Source organism: Cnephaeus nilssonii, assembly GCF_951640355.1.
Source record: "Cnephaeus nilssonii genome assembly, chromosome: 1".
NCBI classification, from domain to species: Eukaryota; Metazoa; Chordata; class Mammalia; order Chiroptera; family Vespertilionidae; genus Cnephaeus; species Cnephaeus nilssonii.
In genome coordinates this window covers 115,410,271-115,432,452 of record NC_137072.1, presented here as the reverse complement: position 1 = coordinate 115,432,452, position 22,182 = coordinate 115,410,271, and the positions used below count along the sequence as shown (strand labels likewise).

At 63.2% G+C, this 22,182-nt stretch overlaps 1 protein-coding gene across 1 annotated transcript in view; it reads left to right on the top strand.

Moving 5' to 3' along the window:
* MAN2B2 (mannosidase alpha class 2B member 2) overlaps positions 1–17,980 on the top strand; it is a gene marked incomplete at its 3' end in the record, with an annotated part of 31,341 nt that extends 13,361 nt beyond the window's left edge. Inside the window, exons 7-19 of the mRNA XM_079765645.1 lie at positions 993–1,191; positions 2,548–2,738; positions 3,420–3,580; positions 4,673–4,979; positions 6,515–6,792; positions 10,099–10,290; positions 10,985–11,231; positions 12,131–12,241; positions 12,316–12,508; positions 13,749–13,886; positions 15,624–15,736; positions 16,895–17,174; positions 17,889–17,980. Coding sequence (XP_079621771.1) covers positions 993–1,191; positions 2,548–2,738; positions 3,420–3,580; positions 4,673–4,979; positions 6,515–6,792; positions 10,099–10,290; positions 10,985–11,231; positions 12,131–12,241; positions 12,316–12,508; positions 13,749–13,886; positions 15,624–15,736; positions 16,895–17,174; positions 17,889–17,980 — 2,502 coding nt within the window. The remainder of the gene's footprint in view (positions 1–992; positions 1,192–2,547; positions 2,739–3,419; positions 3,581–4,672; positions 4,980–6,514; positions 6,793–10,098; positions 10,291–10,984; positions 11,232–12,130; positions 12,242–12,315; positions 12,509–13,748; positions 13,887–15,623; positions 15,737–16,894; positions 17,175–17,888) is intronic.
* Positions 17,981–22,182: the final 4,202 nt, after the last annotated feature.

The following is a 22,182-nucleotide window of genomic DNA, read 5'->3' as shown; positions in this document are numbered from 1 at the left end:
CAGGATAATGCTGGCCTCGGAAATGCGTGTGGAAATGTTCTCTCCTCTTCTGTTTTTTGGGGAAGATTTTAGAAGGATTGGTATGGATTCTTCTTTTAATAGCATTAACCAATGAAATCATCTGGTCCTGGACTTTAGTTTAGAGCCTATTGATTACTGATTCATTCTCCTTACTAGTAATATGTCTGTTTACACTTTCTACTTTTTCAGATTCAGTCTTGGTAGGTACTATGTTTCTAACAATTTTGACTTTGCTGTTTTGAAGGTGAAGTTAAGGCCAGTAAATGTGAGTCGTGGCTAGTTCATTGTCATTCACAATTCTCACAGTTCTAGAATGGGTGACTTCGATGAGTAGTAATACTAAATGGCTTTTAGAAATGCCAGGGAGTGAAATAAGTCAGAGGAAGACAAAATACTGTATGATTTCACTTACAGTATATGTAAAATTTAAAAACACAAAATGCGTAGAAAAATAGAGATCCCATTTGTGGTTGTCAGAGGTGGGGGGTGGGGGATTAGTCAAAGGAACAAACTTCTTTTTTAAAAAAATATATTTTTATTGATTTCAGAGAGGAAGGGAGAGGGAGAGAGAGAGAAACATCAATGATGAGAGAGAATCACTGATGGGCTGCCTCCTGCACGCCCCCCACTGGGGACTGAGCCCGCAACCTGGGCACATGCCCTTGACCAGAATCGAACCTGGGACCCTTCAGTCCACAGGCTGACGCTCTATCCACTGAGCCAAACCAGCCAGGGCAGGAACAAACTTCTTATAAGATAAAAGATAAACAAATATAGGGGATGTACAACATGATGTAGAGAAAAGAAAGAAAAAGAGAGAAGGAAACAGCCAGGAATTCAGCTGGGGAGCTGGTGTGGGGACGTGCATGGCCCCGTGGAGGGTGGCAGGGTGTCCTGGGAAGGCCCCCGGGGCCGTTCTGCTGGGCTGAGCTCTGCCCTCAGGACGGGACGTGGCCCGTGTCCTGCCGCAGGGGTGTGACAGGAAGTTCTTCAACGCGGGCATGCAGTTTGCCAACATGGACCTCCTGCTGAGCTTCATCAACACGCACTCATCCCAGCTGGGCATCACGGTGGAGTACGCCACCCTGAGCTCCTACTTCCAGGCTGTGCACGCCCACAACGCCACCTGGGACGTCCGTGGCCACCAGGACTTCCTGCCCTACTCCTCAGGTACCCGCCTCGGGGGCAGGGTGGCCATTTGGTGCCAGGGCAGTGCCCCCTCAGTGTCTGCCCTTCCAGTCTGGGAGCCTGGCCCTGGCCCCGCCCACCTGCCCCCTTGGCCGTCCTGGCCGCCGCACCTACAGCCCGGTTCCCAGGCTGCCCGCACACAGTAGGCTCCTGCGTCCGCACCTTGCATTGCGGCTTCCCGGCGGAAGGGCCCCCTCCCGCCTCTTCCTGCGCAAGTTCCACTCATCTGTGACGATGGCCCCTCCACGGTCCTGCTCAGGGGAGCCCGATGCTTCACGCCCGCGTCCTGGAGGCCGGTGCGCCGCCAAGCTGGGGAGGCTGCCCGGCCTGAGCCCGCTCTGTGGCTGCGTGCCCCTCACGGACGGGCGGTGCCTCAGCGGAACCGGGACAGTGATGGCGCTTAGTCTATGGCGTTGTGACGATGAAGCGAAACAAGGAAAGCTCGGATCCCGGGTCCAGCGCAGAGCAAGGGCCCGCAGATGGAGCGATGAATAACTGACGCCGTGCCCGGTCCCGCTGTGCCAGGCCCCGCCCTGGATGTGGGCAGAGCAGGCCCTGCCCAGGAGGCTGACTCGGGGCCTGCAGCGTGTGCGCCTTCAGGCCGCCCACCCGGTGCTCAGCCCCCTGCTGAGGAGCCCCTTGCAGGCCCCAGCTCCCCCACTGCAACCCGGAGGAATTAGACGCAGCACCGCGGGCAGGCGCGGGGAGCTGGCTGCAGGAAACGCCCTCCTGCGCCTGCGTGGGGGGCAGCTGGGACTGGTGTGGGCCAAACGTGGACCCATCTGACAGAGCCCCGCTTTGGAGACCCTCAACCCCCTCCCCCCACCTTGGTCAGGCCTCATCCTCTGTCTGGGTGAGGACAGCATCTCCTGATCTCTCAGCTCCTTCCCGCCTCCCACCCTCCCTGGGCCGCCAGGGGGACCTGCTGAGTGCAGGCCTGTCCTGGGCCCCCCATTGTCCCAGAATCACATTCAGAGGCTGCGGTGCTCGGTGCTCGGGCCTCTCAGCGGGTCCTGCCCACTCCCCTTGCCTCCCTCCCCTCCCCCAGGCCCTGAAGGCCCCGGGTTCAAGGCTGAGCCAGGCCTTCCTGACCCTCCCTGGGCTTTCCTGTCCCCCAGCCCACCCAGGCACCCTCCTCCCACCTGCCCCAGCGCCTCCAGGGCTCCGGGCAGTCCCTGGCCTGGCTGCGGCAGGAGCCCCAGGCCTTCCTGGGAGAGCCAGGTGACCCCCTGGGCGAGCCAGGTGACCCTGCCCCTCTGGGCCCAGCTCTCTCGGGGCCAGGGCTTGGGAGGCTCCGCGGGCCGGGGGCTCACTCCCCTGCCGGCCCTTGTCTCCCAGAGGAGTCGCAGGTGTGGACCGGCTTCTACGCCTCCCGCAGCCCGCTCAAGGGGCTGGCGAGGCGGGCCAGCGCGCTGCTGCACGCGGGGGAGTCCATGTTCACGCGCTACATGTGGCCCCGGCCCGGGCGCCGCCTGGACCCCGGCTGGGCCCTGAAGCAGCTCCAGAAGCTCCGCTGGGCCGTCTCCGAGGTAACGGCACCGCAGCGGCCGCGCCTCGGAACCCCCGCGCCGCGCCCTCCCTGTCCAGCCCTGGTCACTACTGGCCACGCGCAGAGGTCGGCCCTGGTGACCAGGCTGGACGGGGGACGCTGGATGCAGGCCCTGCTCTGCCATGGCCTCGGGCATGAGACGTTCTGAGCCCTAACCCGTCCCTGTGCCATGACAACACATGCCCACCCGGTGGGCGGGGGCAATTGAGTGCCATAATGTGCAGGACCCGCTTGGCCTGGTGGTGGCCACATGGCGCCGTTTGCTTCTCGCCCTGCTGCAGCGCAGGGGCTGACTGAGCCCAGCGTGTCCCAGGGTGCCCAGCGTGTCCCGGGGTGCCCAGTGTGTCCCAGGGTGTCCAGCATGTCCTGGGGGTGCCCAGTGTGTCTCAGGGGCACCCAGCATGTCCTGGGGGGGACCCAGTGTGTCCCGAGGGTGCCCAATGGGAGCCACGGTCCCTCCCCAAAGTCAGCTGGTTTCCGCCAGGTCAGGAAGGCACGCGCCAGCTGCTGGCCTCTCTGTGCCTCGGTGCCCCTTCTGTGAAGTGCGAGGGACCCCTCGGCCCACCTGCTGAGAGGAAGGGTAGCCAGGGCCGAGCAGGCAGGGGCCCAGCAAGCTCTGGGCGGGCAGGCGGACCCACTGCTCCCTCTGGTGGGACCGCAGGTGCAGCACCACGACGGCATCACGGGGACGCAGGCCGTGCAGGTGCGGGACATGTTCGTGGGGCACCTGCGCGCAGGGGTGCAGGCCGTGCTCCGGCTGATGGCCTCCATCGTCCTGGGCCGGCCCCGGGACTCACCAGGTGCGCGAGGCCGCAGGGTGGGGTGCGGGCTGGGGGTGCGGATGCTCTGGTCTTTTCTGAGAGAGCCTGGGGGCCGGGGCCAGGGCCTGAATACCTGACCGTCAGACTCAGCAGCCACATCCCTCCTGTGCGCTGACCTCGCCTGACCTTGGGCAGGCACGTGACTGCTCCGAGCCTCCGTTTCCTCTCCCTGCACAAGGGCGGGCCGAGCATCGCTGGGCCTCCCCCCAGGCCAGCTCATGTCCTGCCCCACTCTGTGCACGCGAGGGCGGCTCCTGCCCTGCTCTTCTAGCTGAGGACATGGGGGGACGGTGCTGCGGACTCCCCAGGCCACGCCGGCGGGAAGGGCTGCGCAGGCCTAGAGGACCCCGGGAACCTGACTCGCTGGGCTCCCGCCCCGGCCGAGCGTCAGCGTGGGCACAGACACCCCCGCGCAGCCGTGGACCCGGGCCTTTGACTGCGAGGGCGGCACGAGTTTGCAGTGACGATCACACCCGTCTGACGGGTCTGAGGGGCTTCAAACCCACAGGCCCCCCCCCAGCCTGCACGCTGCACCGGGCCTCTCCCCTCCATGTCACTGCTCACCTGGCCTGCTCCCCCTGCCCCCCCTCCCTGCCATGTCTGTGTGGGACCCCATCCCACCTTCGGACTCTGGGGGGCCCTGGGGACGGGAGCAGCACACAGAGCGCTGCCTACAGGCCTGGGCTGGGAGGGAGAGACCGACAGTCAAGGTAAGCGCTAGGACAGGGCAGTCCCTCCCACGGCTGGCAGGGCAGTGGTGCAGTGAGGGGTCAGCGGGGACGACCGGGCGGGCACCGCAGCCCGAGGGAGCAGCCGAGCAGGGGCAGGCGCTGGACAGCGTGCGCTGTGCGCAGGTCGCAGGCAGGGTCAGAGCAGGCTGCACGCGGGGCACAGGATGGAACAGAAAGGGTCTCGCACGCCGGGCTGGGCAGTTGGACGTGACTTCCGGGCTCCAGAGAATTCTCCGGGCACTCCCCACGCCAGGCACTCAGAGCCTCGGAGCGCGGCTCCGGCGCTGGGCCACCTGGGGCCGCGGTCTTTCTCTGGCCTCGGTGTCCTCAGCAGCAGGTGGGCTGACCAGCAGGTGAGCCAGGAGCACACGGAGCGAGCGGTGGGGGCGCCCTGCAGGGATGACACCCCGTCCCTGGCCCTCTCCTGGGGAGCCCTGCGGGGCCGCTCTCGCCTGCCTGTTTCTCCTCCACGGAGGCCCCCCCCCCCCAACGGTGGTGCATGAGAACAGCAAGGAATGCCCGCCCTCCGTTGCAGGCTCCGAGCCCGAGGGACGCTTGGCCGCGGTCTACAACCCCCTGGCCTGGACGGTCACCACTTTGATCAACCTGACCGTGAGCGTTCCCCAGGTCACGGTCACCGACGAGTCAGGCCACCCGGTAGAGGCCCAGGTATGGGCGCCGTTTCTGCGCGGACGCACTTGCTGCTGCTGACACCTGCCCGGGCCAGGCCCTCACAGGGACCTCTGACCGCCCGCCCTCCCGGAGGACATCCATGGGGGGCGTGTCCACTGAGGGCCGGAGTGACCTACCCAGGGGGCTGACTCTGGGCTGGGGCATCTGACGTGGCCACGGTCCCGGGACAGTCCCTCCCTGGAGGGCCTCTGTGGCCTGCGTGCCTGGGGGCTGCTCGCCCCGCCCTGAGTGTGCGTTTTCTAGTGTAAGTGTCCACTTTGCCAGGGAAAGGCCTTCCTGTCCCTTAAAGGGGTGGTTATGGAGGTGCTGATATCAGGGGCTGCCTCTCGGCCCAGCACCCAGACACCGAGGGCCCCCCACTGTGAGTGTGTAGTCCATTCTCCTCTCCTCCCCGGCCTGGAACTGGACCTGGTGCCCCCGGGCACCCCTCCTGCCATCCTGCGGGCCCTTCCCTGGGGGGTGCCACCGCCAGTCATTCAGCAAACACTCCCCCGGGCCTGTTCTGGGCCTGGCTCTGGGCTGGGTGCTGGGTCTCCGGACCCGTCACTGTGGGGAGGGGAGCAGGTGCTGAGTGGCCAGGGAAGGCGTGGCGTGGCGCGGTGCCCGGGAGCCAGGGCCGCAGCCCCTGCTGACACCAGAGGCGGGGAACGCACCTGAGCAGGAGGCGCTGGAGGAGGGCTTGGTCTGTGCAGACCCAGCACGGACCCCTTCCCGTCAAGGGCAGCACCACGCAGGGTAAATCACTGACCGAATATTCTGGAGCCCCTGCCACGTGTCCGCGCTGGTCTAGGCACTGGGGTACTATCCCAGCCAAAGTCCCTGCCCCCCGGGCCACCTTCTAGCGGAGAGACAGGCAGTGAACCAAAGGAGGAAGTGCAGACGGTGACAGTGATGACGGTGATGGTGGAGGAAAGTCACGGGGCAGGCTGCGGGGGACAGACGTCCGCGGCATCTCAGTGAAGGCGGGTGGGAGGCTGTGGGGGGCTTCCGGGGTGTGCTGACGGGCCTCCCCAAAACCTCCCACTTGCCCTAGGAGTGAGGGGCATGGCCGAGCGGGCCCCGTGTCTTCTCCAAGCCTGTCCCCAAACCAGAGGAGGGGGATGAAAAAGGCTCTCCCGCTCCCCGCCCCTTGAAAGCGTCCCTCCATGGGAAATTGGAGGATGGAGAGAGAAGGCTGCCCCCTCCCAGGAGGGGGCCTCTGGCAGAGGGAACAGCATGGGGAATGGCTCGGGGGGGGGGGGGGGCAGGAAGCAGCAGGAGTGTTGGGAAGGAAGGGCAGTTGGTGGTGCTGGTGCCCAGAGGGAGGGAGGCAGGGGAGGGAGATGAGGCCAGGGCTGGAGCCTGCTGAGCAGGGAGGATGCAAGGAGGGGAAGTCAGCTCAGTGTGATGATGGACAGACCCCGCTGCCTCCTGGGTAGCACCCTGCACCGGAGGAGGGCAAGCTGAGGGTTACTGCGGAGACTGGTCCTCCAACCCCGAATCTCTTCTGTCTTGTACCTTTGGCCCTGCAGGTCCAGAGATCGAAGGAGATCCCACATAAATATGACTTGTATGTGCTGACCACAATCCCGGGCCTCAGCTACCGGTACTATAGTATCAGGCCCACCGAGCAGGCCCCGGATGGCAAACAGGCACCAAGTGCCACCATGACAATCACCTCCGAGCTTGACCTCAAGCCGAGAAAACTACGCACCAGGCCCAGGGGCCAGAACCTGGTGTCTGTGAAGAACGACTGCTACACGGTCTTCCTAGACCCGGACACCAACCTGATGCACAGCATCTGGGAGAGGTGAGGTGCAGCCATTGCTGGCTCTGAGGTGGAGGCATTCCCGGAGGCCCGAGCTGTCATTCCCCCACAGGGGACTTTATTTCCTCTCCTGCCTGGGCGAAGAACCTGATGGTGAGGGAGGCCTTTCAGTATTTTGCCATCTTTATTTCTAGGAGTATGAGTTTTGGCCAGTGCAAAAAAGACTTTCTTAAACTTTTTCATTCCAGAGCTGTTGATCCTGAGGAAAAAGGGGTATTGAAGGACCTCCACCTGAGGGAATAAATATAATAATCATTTTACCCCCTTTTTAAAATTTAGTGAAACATAAAATTCCTTAATCTATTCACTCACCCACAAAACTACCCATCTACCCGCCCACTCACCCATCTATTCACCCATTACACCTCCATTCTACCTTATAACCCACCCATTTATCCACACACCTGTCCTATCCATCCATCCATCCATCCATCCATCCATCCACCCACTTATCCATCTATTCGTCCATTCATCCATCCATTCACCAACCCATCTGTTTTTGCACTCAGCCATCCACATGTCCATCAAGCTGTCTGTCAATCATCCGTCCGTCCGTCCATCCATCCATCCATCCATCCATCCATCCATCCAGTCACTCATTCAGGAGACTGGTCCTCAGCAGGTGGTGGAGGGGACACACAGAAATGCCCCAGCATGCTCTGAGCTCCCTGGTCAGGTGGAAAAGGTGGAGTCAGCCGCTGGCTTTGGGTCCTTCTTTGCTCGGTCCTGCACACCATCCGGAATGCCCCTGTCAGGGCCAGCTCCAGCTCACCACCCTTTCTTTCAGCCCTGGATGCCCGCACCTAAGCCAGGACCCACCGCCCACCTCCTGCCCCTGTCTCCCTGTTAGCTTTCTCACTGGGCTCCCCGAAGTCCCAGTGAGCTCACGCAAAGCAGCATCTGAGGCATTCTCAGAGAGGAGCTGCTGGAGCTGGAGTGGGGGTGCTCAGAGGAGCTTGCGGGGAGGAGACCCCAGGACCCCGGCCTGAGGCCTCGAAGGGGAGAATCTGCCGGCACAGATGAGGGGCACTGTGCCGTAGAAGGGAACGCCGTGCCAGGCCTGCGGTGGATAAGGGCTGGATGGCTGTAATTCACACACCATCCCACCCACCCACTTAACTGCATGCACCTATGATTTTAGCATGTTCACAGAGCTGTGCAGGCGTCACCACCACCAATGTCAGAACATATTCCTCACCCAACGAGACGTCTCATGCTCCCTGTCCCCGACTCCCCGGCAGGTCTAGTCTCCTTTCTGTCCCTCTGGATTTGCCCAATTTGGAGATTTCATAAAATGAAAGCAGACCACACGTGGTCCTTTTGTGACTGGCTTCTGTCACGTAGCATCATGTTCCCAAAGCTTCATCCACGGGGCACGTTTGATGTGCACGGCGTGCCTTTTTCATGCCTCAGTAAAATTCCACCGCTTAGCCACAGCAGCTTATTCATCCAGCCCACAGCGGACGGGCATTCGTGTAGTGTCCATGTTCTGGCTCTTCTGAGGCATGTTGCCATGACGATGCATGCACCTGGTTTTAAAAATATATATATTTTATTGATTTTTTACAGAGAGGAAGGGAGAGGAATAGAGAGCTAGAAACATCGATGAGAGAGAAACATCGACCAGCTGCCTCCTGCACACCCCCTACCGGGGATGTGCCCGCAACCAATGTACATGCCCTTGACCGGAATCTAACCTGGGACCTTTCAGTCCGCAGACCGATGCTCTATCCACTGAGCCAAACCGGTTTCGGCCATGCACCTGGTTTTGTGCACATGTGGTTTTCCTTGCCTAGGAGCGGAATCACTAGGTCGCAGGATGAATCCGTTTACCATGTGAGGCGCTGGCAGGCTGTTTGCCACGGTGCCAGCTCCACCTTCCAGTCCCACCCCCGTGTGTGGGGGTCGCTCTCTGCCGCTGCTGGTCGCGCTCCTCGGGGTGAAGTGGCGTCCGTCCGACGTGCTTCTGACTTGCATTTCCTCGCCAACCGTGGTGCCGGGCATCTCTCGCGAGGCCGGCGGCCTCCTGTATATCTTCTCTGATGAAATCTCTGGGCAGATCCTTTGTCCAGCTTGAAATTGGGTTGTCTCTTTTTTAAGTCTTTTAAAGAATATATTTTTATTGATTTCAGAGAGGAAGGGAGAGGGAGATAGAAACATCCATGGTGAGAGAGAATCATGATCGGCTGCCTCCTGCCTGCCCCACACTGGGGATGGAGCCCACAACCCGGGCATGTGCCCTGCCCTGGAATCCAACCATGACCTCCTGGTTCCTAGGTCGATGCTCAACCGCTGAGCCACGCCGGCCGGGCTGAGTTGCCTTTTTATTGTTCAGTTGTAAGAGTTCTTTATCTTTTCCGGATGCGAGGCCCTTGTCAGGCGTGGTTTGCAGACCTCCCGTCCCGGTGACTTTTCACTCCCTTGGGGGCGTGTTTGCGGAAGAAGCCGGGCGGGGAGCCTGGGAGGCCCGATGAACAAAAAGGAGGCTTTTCTCTCCCCCCTCTTCGGAGGGCAGAGGGGCCTCTCGGACGCCTCCTCATCCGTCCTGTCCCCAGCACCGTACCTAAGCCACCCCAGAGTGGGTGCAGACGCCCTAAGCCACCCCAGAGTGGGTGCAGAGGCCCTAAGCTACCCCAGAGTGGGTGCAGACGCCTAAGCCACCCCAGAGTGGGTGCAGACACCCTAAGCCACCCCAGAGTGGGTGCAGACACCCTAAGCCACCCCAGAGTGGGAGCAGACGCCCTAAGCCACCCCAGAGTGGGTGCAGACGCCCTAAGCCACCCCAGAGTGGGTGCAGACGCCTAAGCCACCCCAGAGTGGGAGCAGACGCCCTAAGCCACCCCAGAGTGGGTGCAGACGCCTAAGCCACCCCAGAGTGGGTGCAGACGCCCTAAGCCACCCCAGAGTGGGTGCAGACGCCTAAGCCACCCCAGAGTGGGAGCAGACGCCCTAAGCCACCCCAGAGTGGGTGCAGACGCCCTAAGCCACCCCAGAGTGGGTGCAGACGCCCTAAGCCACCCCAGAGTGGGAGCAGACGCCTAAGCCACCCCAGAGTGGGAGCAGACGCCCTAAGCCACCCCAGAGTGGGTGCAGACGCCTAAGCCACCCCAGAGTGGGAGCAGACGCCCTAAGCCACCCCAGAGTGGGTGCAGAGGCGGCTCATCCTCCCTTCGCGCCTGCTGGGCAGCTGGAGCGGCAGAGAGGGCGGCCACCTGGCTCCAGCTGGTGCGGTGATGCCGGGAGGTGCTGGGCACGGCAGTGACCGGCTTTCTTGGGCTGCTTTTGTAGATGGAACAACCGGACGGTCAGCGTGACCCAGGAGTTCCTGGAGTACACCGTCAATGGCGACTCGAATGACGGCCCCGTCTCTGACAACTACGTGTTTCTGCCTAAAGGGCCCGCGGACCCGGCGTGGGAGGCGGTGAGAGTGGAGATCGAGCGCGGGCGCCTCCTGACGGAGATCCGGCAGTACTTCTACAGGTGCGCTGGCCTCCGGGCTGGGCCCGCACAGCAGGTGCACGTGGGCGGGTGCTGCGGGCCACCTTTGCTTAGGTGCCCAGCTCCTGCTTGGCCGTTGCCGCTGGATGGACGTCTGGTGCAGGAATGAAGGGCTCCGGGCCACGCGTTCCGGCTGCGTCTGCGTGTGCTGTGTCACCTTGGCGGTGTCTGAGCGGGGCGGGACAGGAACCCGCGACGCCAGTGACTTAGCACAGGGGGAGTTCTCGTGTTTTCCCTGCCAGAAGCCATCGGGCCTGGCCGGGCCCTGAACCCTCAGGGAACCTGCGCCTCCTGTCCTGTCCCTGACAAGGCACTCTGCCCGCCTGCCTGCGGGAGGGAGGGGGAAAGAAGCAAGAAAGGGCAGCCCTGGCCGGTGTGGCTCAGTGGGTAGAGCGTCGGCCTGTGGACTGAAGGGTCCCGGGTTTGATTCCGGTCAAGGGCACATGCCCGGGTTGGGGGCTCGATCCCCAGTAGGGAGCGTGCAGGAGGCAGCCGATCAATGATTCTCTCCCATCATTGATATTTCTACCTCTCTCCCTCTCCCTTCCTCTCTGAAATCAAGAAAATATATTAGAAAAAAGAAAGAAAAAAGAAAGAGCGGGCAGGAGAGGAGGGGGAGGGGGAAGGCATCCAGAGGGCCCGGAGGTTGCTTACCGATTTGGCCCTCGTCTTCCAGGACGATGGACGCCAAAGAGCACACCTACGCCATCTACTCCCGCCTGGCGCACGTGCCGCCCGCCCGGGAGCTGCTGTGCGGCCGCCTCGAGCAGGAGCTGCGCGTGGGGCCCCTGGAGGTGAACCGCGAGGCCATCCTGAGGACCAGCACCGACCTGCACAGCCTGCGCGTCCTGCACTCGGACAGCAACGCCTTCCAGATGCAGCGGAGGCTCCCCCGGGACTACCTGGCCCACGCCATCTCCCGGGTAGGCCGGCGAGGCCCGGGCGCGGCGGCCTCTGGAGGGGCCCCCGGGCTGCCGGTGGGGTGGAGCCCCCGCGGGGTCAGCCTGGCGCCTGAACTCGGGCTGCCCGTCTGAGGACAGTCCCCGAGGGGCTGCGCTTCCCGTAAGATGAGGGCTCGCTCCTCAGAGAGCCGTCTGAGGGTTCGCGGGATGACGCGTGTCGAGGGCTGGCGTGTTCGTGCTCTGAGCCGGAACATGCGCAGCGGGGCCTCAAGTGAGACATGGGGTCCAGCGCCCACGCCCTTCAGCTCCAGGCGGGTGGCCTTGGGCAAGTGACTTAGCTTCCCGGTGCCTGTGCCCCCTCCTCGCCCGGGGCTGTGAGGGTGCCTGGGGGAACCTCGTGTGCCCGCAATGCGCCTTGGTTATTCCTCCTCCCACGGGATCCCCGCCCCGCCCCGCCCCGCACTGCCTGCCTTGAGTGTGTTCCCTGACATCTCTGTTCGCTGGTCCTCACCCTCTGCGGCCAGGCCCCCCACAGTCCAGCCTGTCACCCCGAGAGGTTCTGCCCCACGGGAGCCAGAGGCACGGCTGTGTGGCTGCTGCTCAGCTCACGGGCCCTTACGCCAGCACCCATCGGCCCAGGGCCCTGACCGGCCTGTGTCACCTCCTCCCTGCAGCACTTGTCCAGAGTGGGTCTTCGCGCCCCGTCTACAGAAGGGGAAACTGAGGCTCGAGTGGGCTCAGGTCCCCAACTCACAGGTCAGGTGGCAGGGGAGCCGGATGTGAGTCCCTCCCCGATGGCACCTCGAGCTGCCGCTGCGCCTGAGCTGGGGCTCGGCTGGGTGGGCAGAGGGCGATCGCTGACCAGGTGGCCTGCCTTGCCCTTTGCCCGACGGCCCTCGTGGCCGTGTCTGTGTCCACAGAATTACTACCCCATGGTGCAGTCGGCCTACATCGAGGACAGCAGGAGCCGGCTGGTGCTGCTCTCTGAGCAGGCGCATGGCGTCTCCAGCCAGGGGGACGGAGAGGTGGAGGTAGGCGGGGCCCCGAGCTGCCCCCCCACGGCAACCCCGGTACCAGGGGCCTGCCACCCAGCTCTCCCCTGCAGGTCCTGCTTCACCGGCGGCTGTGGAACAACTTGGAGTTGACCCAGTACTTCAACGTCTCCCTGAAAGACCCCTCGATCGTCCGCCCGGTGTTCTGGCTCCTGCTGGGACCCCCGTCCATGACCACTCGCCTGCGCCCGCGGAGTGGGCTGGCCCTGCAGCACAGGCCCGTGGTGGTGCTGGGAAGGCTGACTGGTAAGGGGGTGCCGAGAAGGAGCCCGTCGGGCCGGCGAGAACCTGGGAGAGTGGGTGCCCTCGGGGCCTGGGCTGTGTGCGCCGTGAGGCCGAGTCCTCTTGGGAAGGATTCCTCGTGGGATGTCCTTTGAGATTCAGGGCGGACAGTGGGCGGGGCTGATGAGAGGGCCGGTGATCTGGGGGTTAGGTAAGTGTCACCCGCAAGCCGAGATGAGCCCGTGGGCCAGCTCTGGGGGCTCTCAGGGTTCTCGTGTTTGACAGGAAAAGCGCTGAGGGAGCAGCTGGCTGGGCAGAGGCTGGGCAGCCCAGGGCGGGAGGCGGAGCTGGGCAGCGGCCCGGGCAGGCGGGCGGCCGGGCAGCTGGGCTTCTCGGGAGCCATCTCTCCCAGGACTGCCCGGAGCGGCTGCCTGCCCCTCCCGGCCCCACGCTGGCCGCCCGTGTTCTTCCTGGCAAAGGCGGCCTTTCCCCCGGAGGGGCGAGAGCCGTGTCTGAGAAAGCGCCGAGGCTGCGCTCCGCTCCCTCCACCTGGCCTCACTCCGGTCTCTGTTGGTTGCAAGTGAGAGACATCGAGGGCAGGGCAGGGTGTAACGCGGACCCGAGGCTGGAACCTGCATGAGGCTGTTTCTCCCTCCATCATCTCCCCACAAAGGAACCCAGACGCGGACTTTGGGTCTCTAACACAAAAGTCCCAGGGAAAGATTCTGATTGGCCCTATGGGATCACATGACCCCAGCCTAGACCAGTCACTGTGGCCTGGGGTACAGCAGGGAGATGGCACTCCAGCCGCAGCCCAGAGTTGAAAGGAGCATTTCCCGGAAAGATGAGGGGCTGAGGTGTCTTCAGAGCAGAGACCGGGGTGTCCAGACGAGGGAGGAGCTGGCCTCCCGGGCGTGAATAGAAAACAGGGCTCTGTGTGAGCGCCTCATCTGACCTGGAACAAACAGTGCCCCTCTGGGCCGTGGGCCCCCACCTGTACTTGCCGTGGATGGACCGGAGATTCAGGGTCCGTCCAGCTCTTAGATTCGTCATCTGAGCTGCTGGGCCTGAGGGAGGAGGGGCATTGGGGGGGAAGGACCTGGGGTGGGAGCCTGGGTGGACTCTGGACCAGCCGTGTAGGCTGCCCGTGGGGAGGCCGGGAGGTGGGCTGGGCCGGGAGGGACCGCGGTGTGGAGAGCTCCGAATGCAGGAGGAGCAGTTTGGCCCCAAACCCGTCCCCTCGCTGTGTCCGGGGGCTTTGCAGAGGCTGACTCCAAGAGGCCCGTCGCCCGTCAGCAGGAGGCTGTGACGCTGCCCCCGAGTCTTCACCTGCAGATCCTGAGCATCCCTGGCTGGAACTACAGCTCAGACCACTCCGAGCACCTGCAGAACCTCCAGAAAGGTGAGCGGGCCCTGGGCCGGCCCCTCCTCCCTCCCCTGCCGACCCGGCCCCCACCGCACCGCCAGGCGAGGGGCCTCCTCAGAGGTGTCACGGCTCAGGAGGTCACCTGGTCCCTTCACCTGGGAGACTGAGGCCCACAGAGAAGCATCGAGGGCCCAGGGACGGGGGGCCTGGACCCCAGCCCAGGACCTGCCCAAATGACTCTCCCTGGACCCCTCTAAGCCCTTCATCTCCAGACCATTGTCCACATCCTGCCGGACCTAGGGCTGCGCTCCGGGCCTGCTTCCCCCAGGGACTCCTCCTGGGGCCGCGAGCACCCGACTCCCACCACCCTCGGAGCCCTGGCAGCCCGCCCGCCCGGAGCTTCCACTCATTCGTGAAGCCGATGTCTCCGGGCCGGGGCCGGGGGTGCGTAGTGACTGGTGCGGCAAGGTCTCTGCTCGCTGAGCTCTCGGTCTAGAGGGGGAAGCAGCCAAGCCACCAGGCAGCGGTGACAGTGATCAGACCGAAGCCCGGGGCTGGGCGTCAGGGAGGGCTTCACGGTGGAGGCGAGACCGACCAGGAAGCGACTGGTCCAGCTGCCAAGGCTCCAGCTGCACCTCCTCTGCCCTTTGCACCCGAGCGGCTCAAAGGCAGGCTGGCTGCGCCTCAGCCACCCTCGGGTCCCCACAGTCCCACCCAGGACCTGGCCCCCCCAAAGTACGGGCCTGTGGAATGAGGAAGCGGCGACAGGCCAAATAGCATCCTTGTCCCTGAAAAAGTGCATGTGGGCGACCTTGGCTCAAGCCTGCATCCCAGAGGCTCCCTAACACTGAACCCCCAGCTCCTCAACCCCCCATCACAGGAGACACTGGGCGGGCGGCCTCTCACCCGCCCCCCCCCCGCCCTCGCCCCCGGCAGCACACCCTTCCCACGGGCGGGCGCGTGGCCCAGCCGACTGCGAATGGGACTCCTGTGGGTGGCTGACTCCCCAGGAGGAGGAGGAAGGGGCTGGGCCGGGGAGCCCCTCAGCCCCGATGAGAAACCCCTCCCTGGAGAGGCCGGGGAGCACCGGGAGGGCGGGAGTCCCCCGACCCCCATGAAGTAGGCTGTCATCCTCACCGTACTCCTCACCACCACCACCACCACCCCCCCCCCCCCCCGCCCCTCACCTCATCGGGGGCCCGAAGCCTCACTCGGCTCGAGGCCCGTCCTGAACCACCGGGCCAGGACCACGGGGAAGGAATTTTACAAGGGCCCAGCTGGCCCTGTGCCGACAGCACCCCCCTTCCCCCCACTCCCCCATCCCTTCCCCCAGCTCCGCCCTCCACCGCTGTCTGTCTTGTGGGTCAGCAGCAAACCCCTCTCGCTGTGGGACCAGGGACCTGAGACGGAGGCCAGGTGCACCACGTGCCGCCTTAGTCCCGGTGACAGGAAACGCTCCTGTCTTGAGTGACAGGTCACCTCTGCTGGCTTTGCACGGGCCTCAGGGTTCCGTGGCCACAGGCAGAGAAGGCGAGAATGCTCCAGAGCCAGGAGATCTGAGGACAGGGCCGCGAGGCCACAACCGTGCGGAGGACGGAGGGCGGGCCGCTCCCTGCTCAGCAGCGCTGTGTGGCCTCGGGCGGGGGCTGCCCCTCTCTGAGCCGGTGGAGGCCGCGCCACTGCCTCTCAGGGGCGTGAGGGTGGAAAGGGAGTGAGTGTGTGAAGTGCGGGCACCAGTCGGGCCCTCACGGCCGCCTTCCTCCCGTCCCTCAGGCTTTCCGAGGAAGGCCAGGGCCGACCTCCGCCGCGTCCTGCTGCGGCTCCAGCACCTGTACGAGATCGGGGAGCACCGGGTCCTGTCTCGGCCAGTGACCGTGAACCTGAAGGTGACCCCCCCCCATGTCCCTCTGCCAGACCACCCTGTGGGGCGCTGGGCCAGGGAGTCGCATTCCCAGGTCACAATCCTGACTCGGAAACCACTTGGCTAGAGGCATGTCAGGGTGCGCTCACCACGGACCGTGCGGGCTCTGGTGGGCCCGCCCCGCCCCGCCCCAGCCGGTGTCCGGCCTGACCCTTCTCCCCGGAAGGTAGTTCGAGATGCCTCCCCTCTCCCTGGTGTGCCTCCGGACGCCCCCCTTTCCCAGCCTCACCAGTCTCCTCCCTCACCTGCCCCCGTCCCACGGGCCCCTCGGAGTGCGTGTGGTCAGGGCGCAGGGAAGATGAAGGGGGCACTTGGGCGTCGGTCGCCCTGTGCTGCCCCCGGCCCAGGTGGCGTGCCGAGGCCCTTGGGGGGCAGGTGGCCGGGAGGACGCCGCACTGCTTCTCCGCGTGGATGGTGCTGGTCGGTGGCCCAAGCGGGTCTCAGGGAGGACGGTGCGCGGCTGCCAGGGCGCCTGGAGCAGGCCGGGCGCGTCTCACCAGCGGATGCGGCTGGGCCGTGCTGTCCTCGGTCACTCTGTGCTCCGGGCCGTCCTCAGCACGCCAGCTCCTGTCCTTCCTGCTGTCGCCCGTGGTCACAGCCGGTCGGGCCTCACCAGGAGGCGTAAAGACCGAAGCCGGGTCGCAGCACCCGGGGCCCGGTCGCCCGTGCGCGTCCCGTCCATCAGCACGGGCAGCTGGCCCAGAACCCCCGCCCACGGCCAGCCTCTGTCCCTGTCTCCCGACGGGCAGTCGGGCCCCTGCCTCCCTCCCTGCGTGGGTGGCTGGGTTGAGCTACGTGGCAAAGGGGGTGGGTAACTGACAGGCCTCCTCCCGGGCCGGGCCTGGCGCCGCCTGAGCCCCACTGGGCAGGAGGGGGCTCCGGGTGGGAGGGGCAGCTCTGAGCGCAGCCACCTCCTGGGCACGCCCATCCGCTGGGCAGCGGGAAGCAGGCCTCCTGGCCTCAGTTTCCTCACCTGTGAAGTGGGCTCCCGCCGGTAGCTTTGCTGTGGGAATGGAATGAGGGAGGCGTGTTGGGCCCGGGTGCCCCCCCCTGCAGCTGTGTGTCCTCGGCTCAGCCCTGGAGCCCGGGCGGCTCACCCCTCCCCGCGCTGCTTTCCCTGCAGTCCGTGCTGCGGGGGCTGGGCACGCTGGTGGCCGTGGAGGAGCGCTCGCTCACGGGGACCTGGAGTGTGAACTCGCTGCAGCGCTGGAGGTGGAGGACACGCAACGCAGGTGTGGGAGCCCGGGTGTGGGTGCTGCCCGCGCGGCCCTTCAGGCTGTGTGACCTTGAGCGGCCGCTCGCCCCCTCTGATTCCGCAGCCGCCCTGAATCTACCTGAGCAGTTAGTGAGGAGAGGCTTTGGGTCAGTGCCTGCCTGCCAGGGCTCCACACAGGTGTGTGCGGGTGCGAGTGCGTGTGTGTGCAGGCCACGCCGCTGTCCGTGCCCTGGGGGAGACCCACGCTCGCCGGCGTGCCCCAGGGTCTGAGTGTGCCAGGCTGTGCCTCGCTCCGCACACACCACGGTGGCCCCCGCCAACCACGGGCTGCTTCCTGCCGCCCTGGCCTGGCCGACGCTGTTCCCTCCGCTGTTCCCTCCGCTGTTCCCTCCGCCGGAACGCGCCTGGCCCTGCCTTCCGGCCTGTCCTGCTCCGGGCCAGGCAGGGGCAGAGCCTCTGCTCTCCGTGCCGCGAGTCTTGGTCCCAGGACCTCCTCTCTGTCCACTGCGCAGCACCGTGGCGGGGGCGGGGGGCCGTTCATTCAGTGTGTGTGTGGGGGTGAACGGGTGGATCATGCATGGGTGGGTGCAGGCGGGGAGGGTGGGTGCAGGAGGGGAGGGTGGATGAGCAGTAGGAGCCCAAACCCCAGGGCATGACTTTGGGGAGCCAGTGACCTAAAGGGCAGGGCCCCCAATGGCCTCAGTGAGAAGCCTCTCAGGTCCTGAGGCCACGTGACCAGGACCAGCTCCTCTGCAGGCCCAGGGCCCGGGAAGGGCAGAAATGCCAGGCCGCGGCCGTGGGTCCTGGCAGGAGGGGCAGCCACACACGCTGTGGTGCTGGGGGTCCCGGGAACAGGGGCTCCGAGGGGGAGGGCCGGGCTGACCACCTCTGCCCCTGCCAGGCAGCTCCCGGCCCAGCGCCCCGCAAGGCCCCGTCGTCACCATCGGCCCCAAGGAGATCCGGACCTTCTTCGCCCACTTTCAGAGGCAGTGAGTGCTCGGCCGAGGCCGCGGGCCAGGGCTTCCGGACCCGGGAAACCACAGGGCCCGACGCTCCAGCAGCGAGGACGGACGGACGGGAGGACAGCGCCGTCTGGCCGGCTGACGCAGGAAATGGGCAGGCCGGGTTTCCTACTTTTTGAAATAAAAGCTGCATCATAAGGACCCGTTGCTTCTCCTCGGCCTCCGGCGCCAGCCCCTCCCCTCCTGTCGCCTGGTGATGTCCCCACACACCCACAGCTCCGCGTGCATTCGCAGAAGTCAAAGCCAGGACGTCGTGCCAGGCAGAGGGCGAAGCCACAGTGACCAGTGCCCCCGCGGCGCAGGCCCTGGGTCTCACAGAGGCCGCCAGCGTGAACCGTGGCTCTGCCGTGTGACCGGTGACGTGGGTGTGGGGCTGGGACGGGGGGAGCAGGAGGCCTCAGAGCTGTGGGTGCACGGGGCTCTGAGTCAGGAGGGCCGTGGAGAACGTCTCCCCGGGCAGGGCTGGGAGCTGTGGAAAGACGCAGACCGGAGTCCGGGACACCCCGCCGACACCCTGACACCCTCGCCGCCCACACAAGGTGTGACCCCGCCCACCGACTGGGCACCTCGCCTCTTCAGGCTCCAGGGCCTCCCACCTCTCAGTGTCACCCCGATTGTCCGACTGTTCCCACCAGCTGTGTGTCCCAGAAGAGAAAACGTCTATGTTGTTCAGCCCCGTGTCCCCAAACGGGCACCACACCCAGGCGCTGTCAATACTTATTAAGTGACTACGAGCTGTGGCGGGGCGGGGGGGAGATAGTCCATGATTTGCCTTCAGGAGAAGAATGAAGACAGGAAGATGGGAGTCACCCCATCCTCTTCATGGTCTGTGCCCCTGCCCCCCCCACATGTACCCACACATGCTTGCTTGTGGGCATGCACACACACACACACACATATGCTCACACACATGCACTCTGGAACGTAGGCCTCCCGCCTCTGTCTCTAACAGTTCTGTGCTCTCAACACCTAGAATGGGGCCTGATACTAGGAGACCCTCGGAGAAAACGTTTTTCAAACGAATGAAGGAGACCAAGCATCTGCTTGGATTTCCAGCTCTGACGCTCACTAGGAAGTCCCTGAATTTATCCCAATCTCAGTTTTCTCACCTGTCAAAATGGAGATAATGATCCTCATGCCTGGCTTATGTGTGTGTGTGAGGGTTCCCTGAGGAAAACATGTTCATCGCTTAGACCAGCACCTGGCATGGAGTACGTGCTCCATAAAGGTTAGTTGTTCTGGTGGTGATAGCAATGGTGGTGGTGGTGTGATGGGGATGTGATGGTGACAGTAATGGTGGTGATGGTGGTCTGGTGGTAGTGATGGTGTTGCTATTGGTGGTGACGGTGTGGTGGTGGTAGTGGTGATGGTGTTGCTGTTGGTGTGATGGTGTTGTTGTTGCTATTGGTGTGGTGGTATGGCATGATGGTATGGTGTTGGTGATGGGGTGTTGATGGTGTTATTGGTGGTGGTGGTGATGGTGTTGCTATTGGTGCAATAGTGTGGTGGTGGTTGTGGTGTTGTTGGTGTGATGCTGTGGTGGTGGTGATGGTGTTGCTGTCAGTGGTAGGATGATGATGGTGTTGGTGATGGTGTGGCGTTATTGGTGGTAATGGTGTTGCTGTTGCTGTTGGTGATGGTGTGGTGGTGCTAATGGTGTTGTTGTTGCTGTTGGTGATGGTGATGGTGTGGTGGTGGTGATGGTGTTGCTGTTGGTGATGATGGTGTAGTGGTTGTGATGGTGTTGCTGTTGGTGATGGTGTTTCTGTAGTGGTTGGTGGTATGATGGTGATGGTGTTATTGGTGATGATGATGTGGTGTTGTTATTGGTGGTAATGGTGATGGTGTTGCTGTTGTTGGTATGATGGTGATGATGTTGGTGATGATGGTGTGGTGTTGTTATTGGCGATAATGGTGATAATATTGCTGTTGGTAGTGATCGTGTAGTGGTGATGATGTTATTGGTGGTGATGGTGCTGCTGTTGGTGGTGATGGTGTTGCTGTTGTTGTTGGTATTTCTGTAGTTGGTGGTGATGGTATGATGGTGATGGTGTTGTTGGTGATGATGGTGTGGTGTTGTTATTGGTGGTAATGGTCATGGTGTTGCTGTTGGTGGTGATGGTGTTTCTGTAGTTGGTGGTGATGGTATGATGGTGATGGTGATGATGGCGTGGTGTTGTTATTGGTGGTAATGGTGATGGTGTTGCTATTGGTGGTGATGGTGTAGTGGTGTGATGTTGGTGGTGGTGGTAATGGTGTGGTAATGGTGTTGTTGTTGGTGGTGATGGTGTGGTAATGGTGTTGTTGTCAGTGATGGTGTGGTGGTGGTGGTGGTGGTGATGGTGTGGTAATGGTGTTGTTGTTGGTGGTGATGGTGTGGTTGTGGACACTGACACACCAGCGAAGGGGAGAGTGAGCCTGGTTACTGCTCTCCCTCCAGGGAAGCTGCCACGTCAAAGCCTTCGACACCCTCTCCTCTGGCTGATGTTCACCCGCCTGGGGAGAGCCCCGATGGGACCTTGTGCCCGTCCCTCCCTGGGGAACAAGGGGCAGACGGGGACATTGCTCAGCCACATGGGATCCCGTCACCCAGTACCATGCCCTCAGCCCCCACCTGTGCAGCACCCACTGGTCCTTCAGACTGAGCGCAGGCCCCGCCCCCGAGAAGCCTCTCTGTCCTGGCCTGTCGGTCACGTGGCCCTGCTCTGCCTCCTGTGCTCCCGTGTGCTTGTGTGCACGGAGTGCTGGCAGCACTGCCTGCTTCCCCCCCCCCCCACATGGGCTGCACGTCTGGGGTCCCCCTGGTTGTCCTGCTGCCTCTGGCAGCCCGAGCGTCTGCACTGAGTCTGGCCTCAGTCTGGGCAACAAGTTGCTTTTGTGCTGCTGGGCTCCGCTCAGCTCCTCCCCAGGGGAGTCCCAAGCTTTGAGGGCCCAGGCCTATTCCTCTCTGCCCGCAGGGCCAGCACCGGGCGCGGCGCCGAGGACGTGCTCTGCAGCTGTTTGTTGAATGAATGAGTGAGTGAGTGAGTGAATGAGTGAGTGAGTGAATGAGTGAGTGAGTGAGTGAGTGAGTAAATGAGTGAGTGAGTGAGTGAGTGAGTGAATGAGTGAGTGAGTGAGTGAGTGAGTAAATGAGTGAGTGAGTGAATGAGTGAGTGAGTGAGTGAGTAAATGAGTGAGTGAGTAAATGAGTGAGTGAGTGAGTGAGTAAATGAGTGAGTGAGTGAATGAGTGAGTGCAGGGCAGGCTCCAAGGTGAGGCCCCGGGGAAAGGACTTCCGTCCGCATTGACCGCCTACGTCGAGGGGCTATTTGCAAGGCCCCCGTCTGCAGGGCTGACCCGGTCCCGTGGCTGTCGGGCTGACCTGGAAGCGGTCAGGCAGTGGACAGGCCTTGGTCGGGTTCCTGGGTGCTGGCCAGAGTGCTGGGAAGGCTCAGGCTCGTGTGAAAAGTCTGACAGGCCGCCAGCAGCTTCAGAATGCCCGAGTCCAGGTGCCCCGTGGAGCTGGTGGCAGAGAGGTGGCCGCAGACGACGCGTGGGGGCAGGTGAGCACGTTTGGATTAGAAAAGGCCAAAGCGTCTAACAGCCAGGGAGCTTGGCTGTAACATTCCAGCATGTTCTGTTGATTTATGGCTGTTGCTAGGTAACCGAGTACACTGAGGCGGGTGTGATTGGAAAGCTGCATGCAGCTCTCCACCAAAGAGTCACAGAAAGAGAAAACCATTAAGCTGGGGGGCTGGGGAGGATGTCAGTGCAGCCCAGAGGAGGGGCGCTGTTAGAGGCAATTAGAGGAAGCAGAGGTTCCCCCCTGTCCCCCCGAGTTTGCTGTCCTCACGGTGTAGTCCTGCCAGCCCCGAGAGCCCGCTGCTCGTGCGGCTCCTCCCTCAGAAGGACACCAGCGTGAAGCGATCTTTTATTCTGAGTAAATTGATTAGCACGTGGCAGGTTTCTAACACAGCGCTGCTGCGTGCGTGACGTAGGAGTGTGTGAGCTTGACGGGCAGGATTCATTGTCTTCATGTTCCCTGACAAATGGCTCCCGCCTCCCACCGGCACCATTCACTGCGAACACAGATGGATACCCACTGTGTGCCCCGGGATGCACGTGTGAACAAGACAGACATCCCTCCCCCCCACAGAGCTGGCATTCAGACTGGGGGAGACAGACACTCCA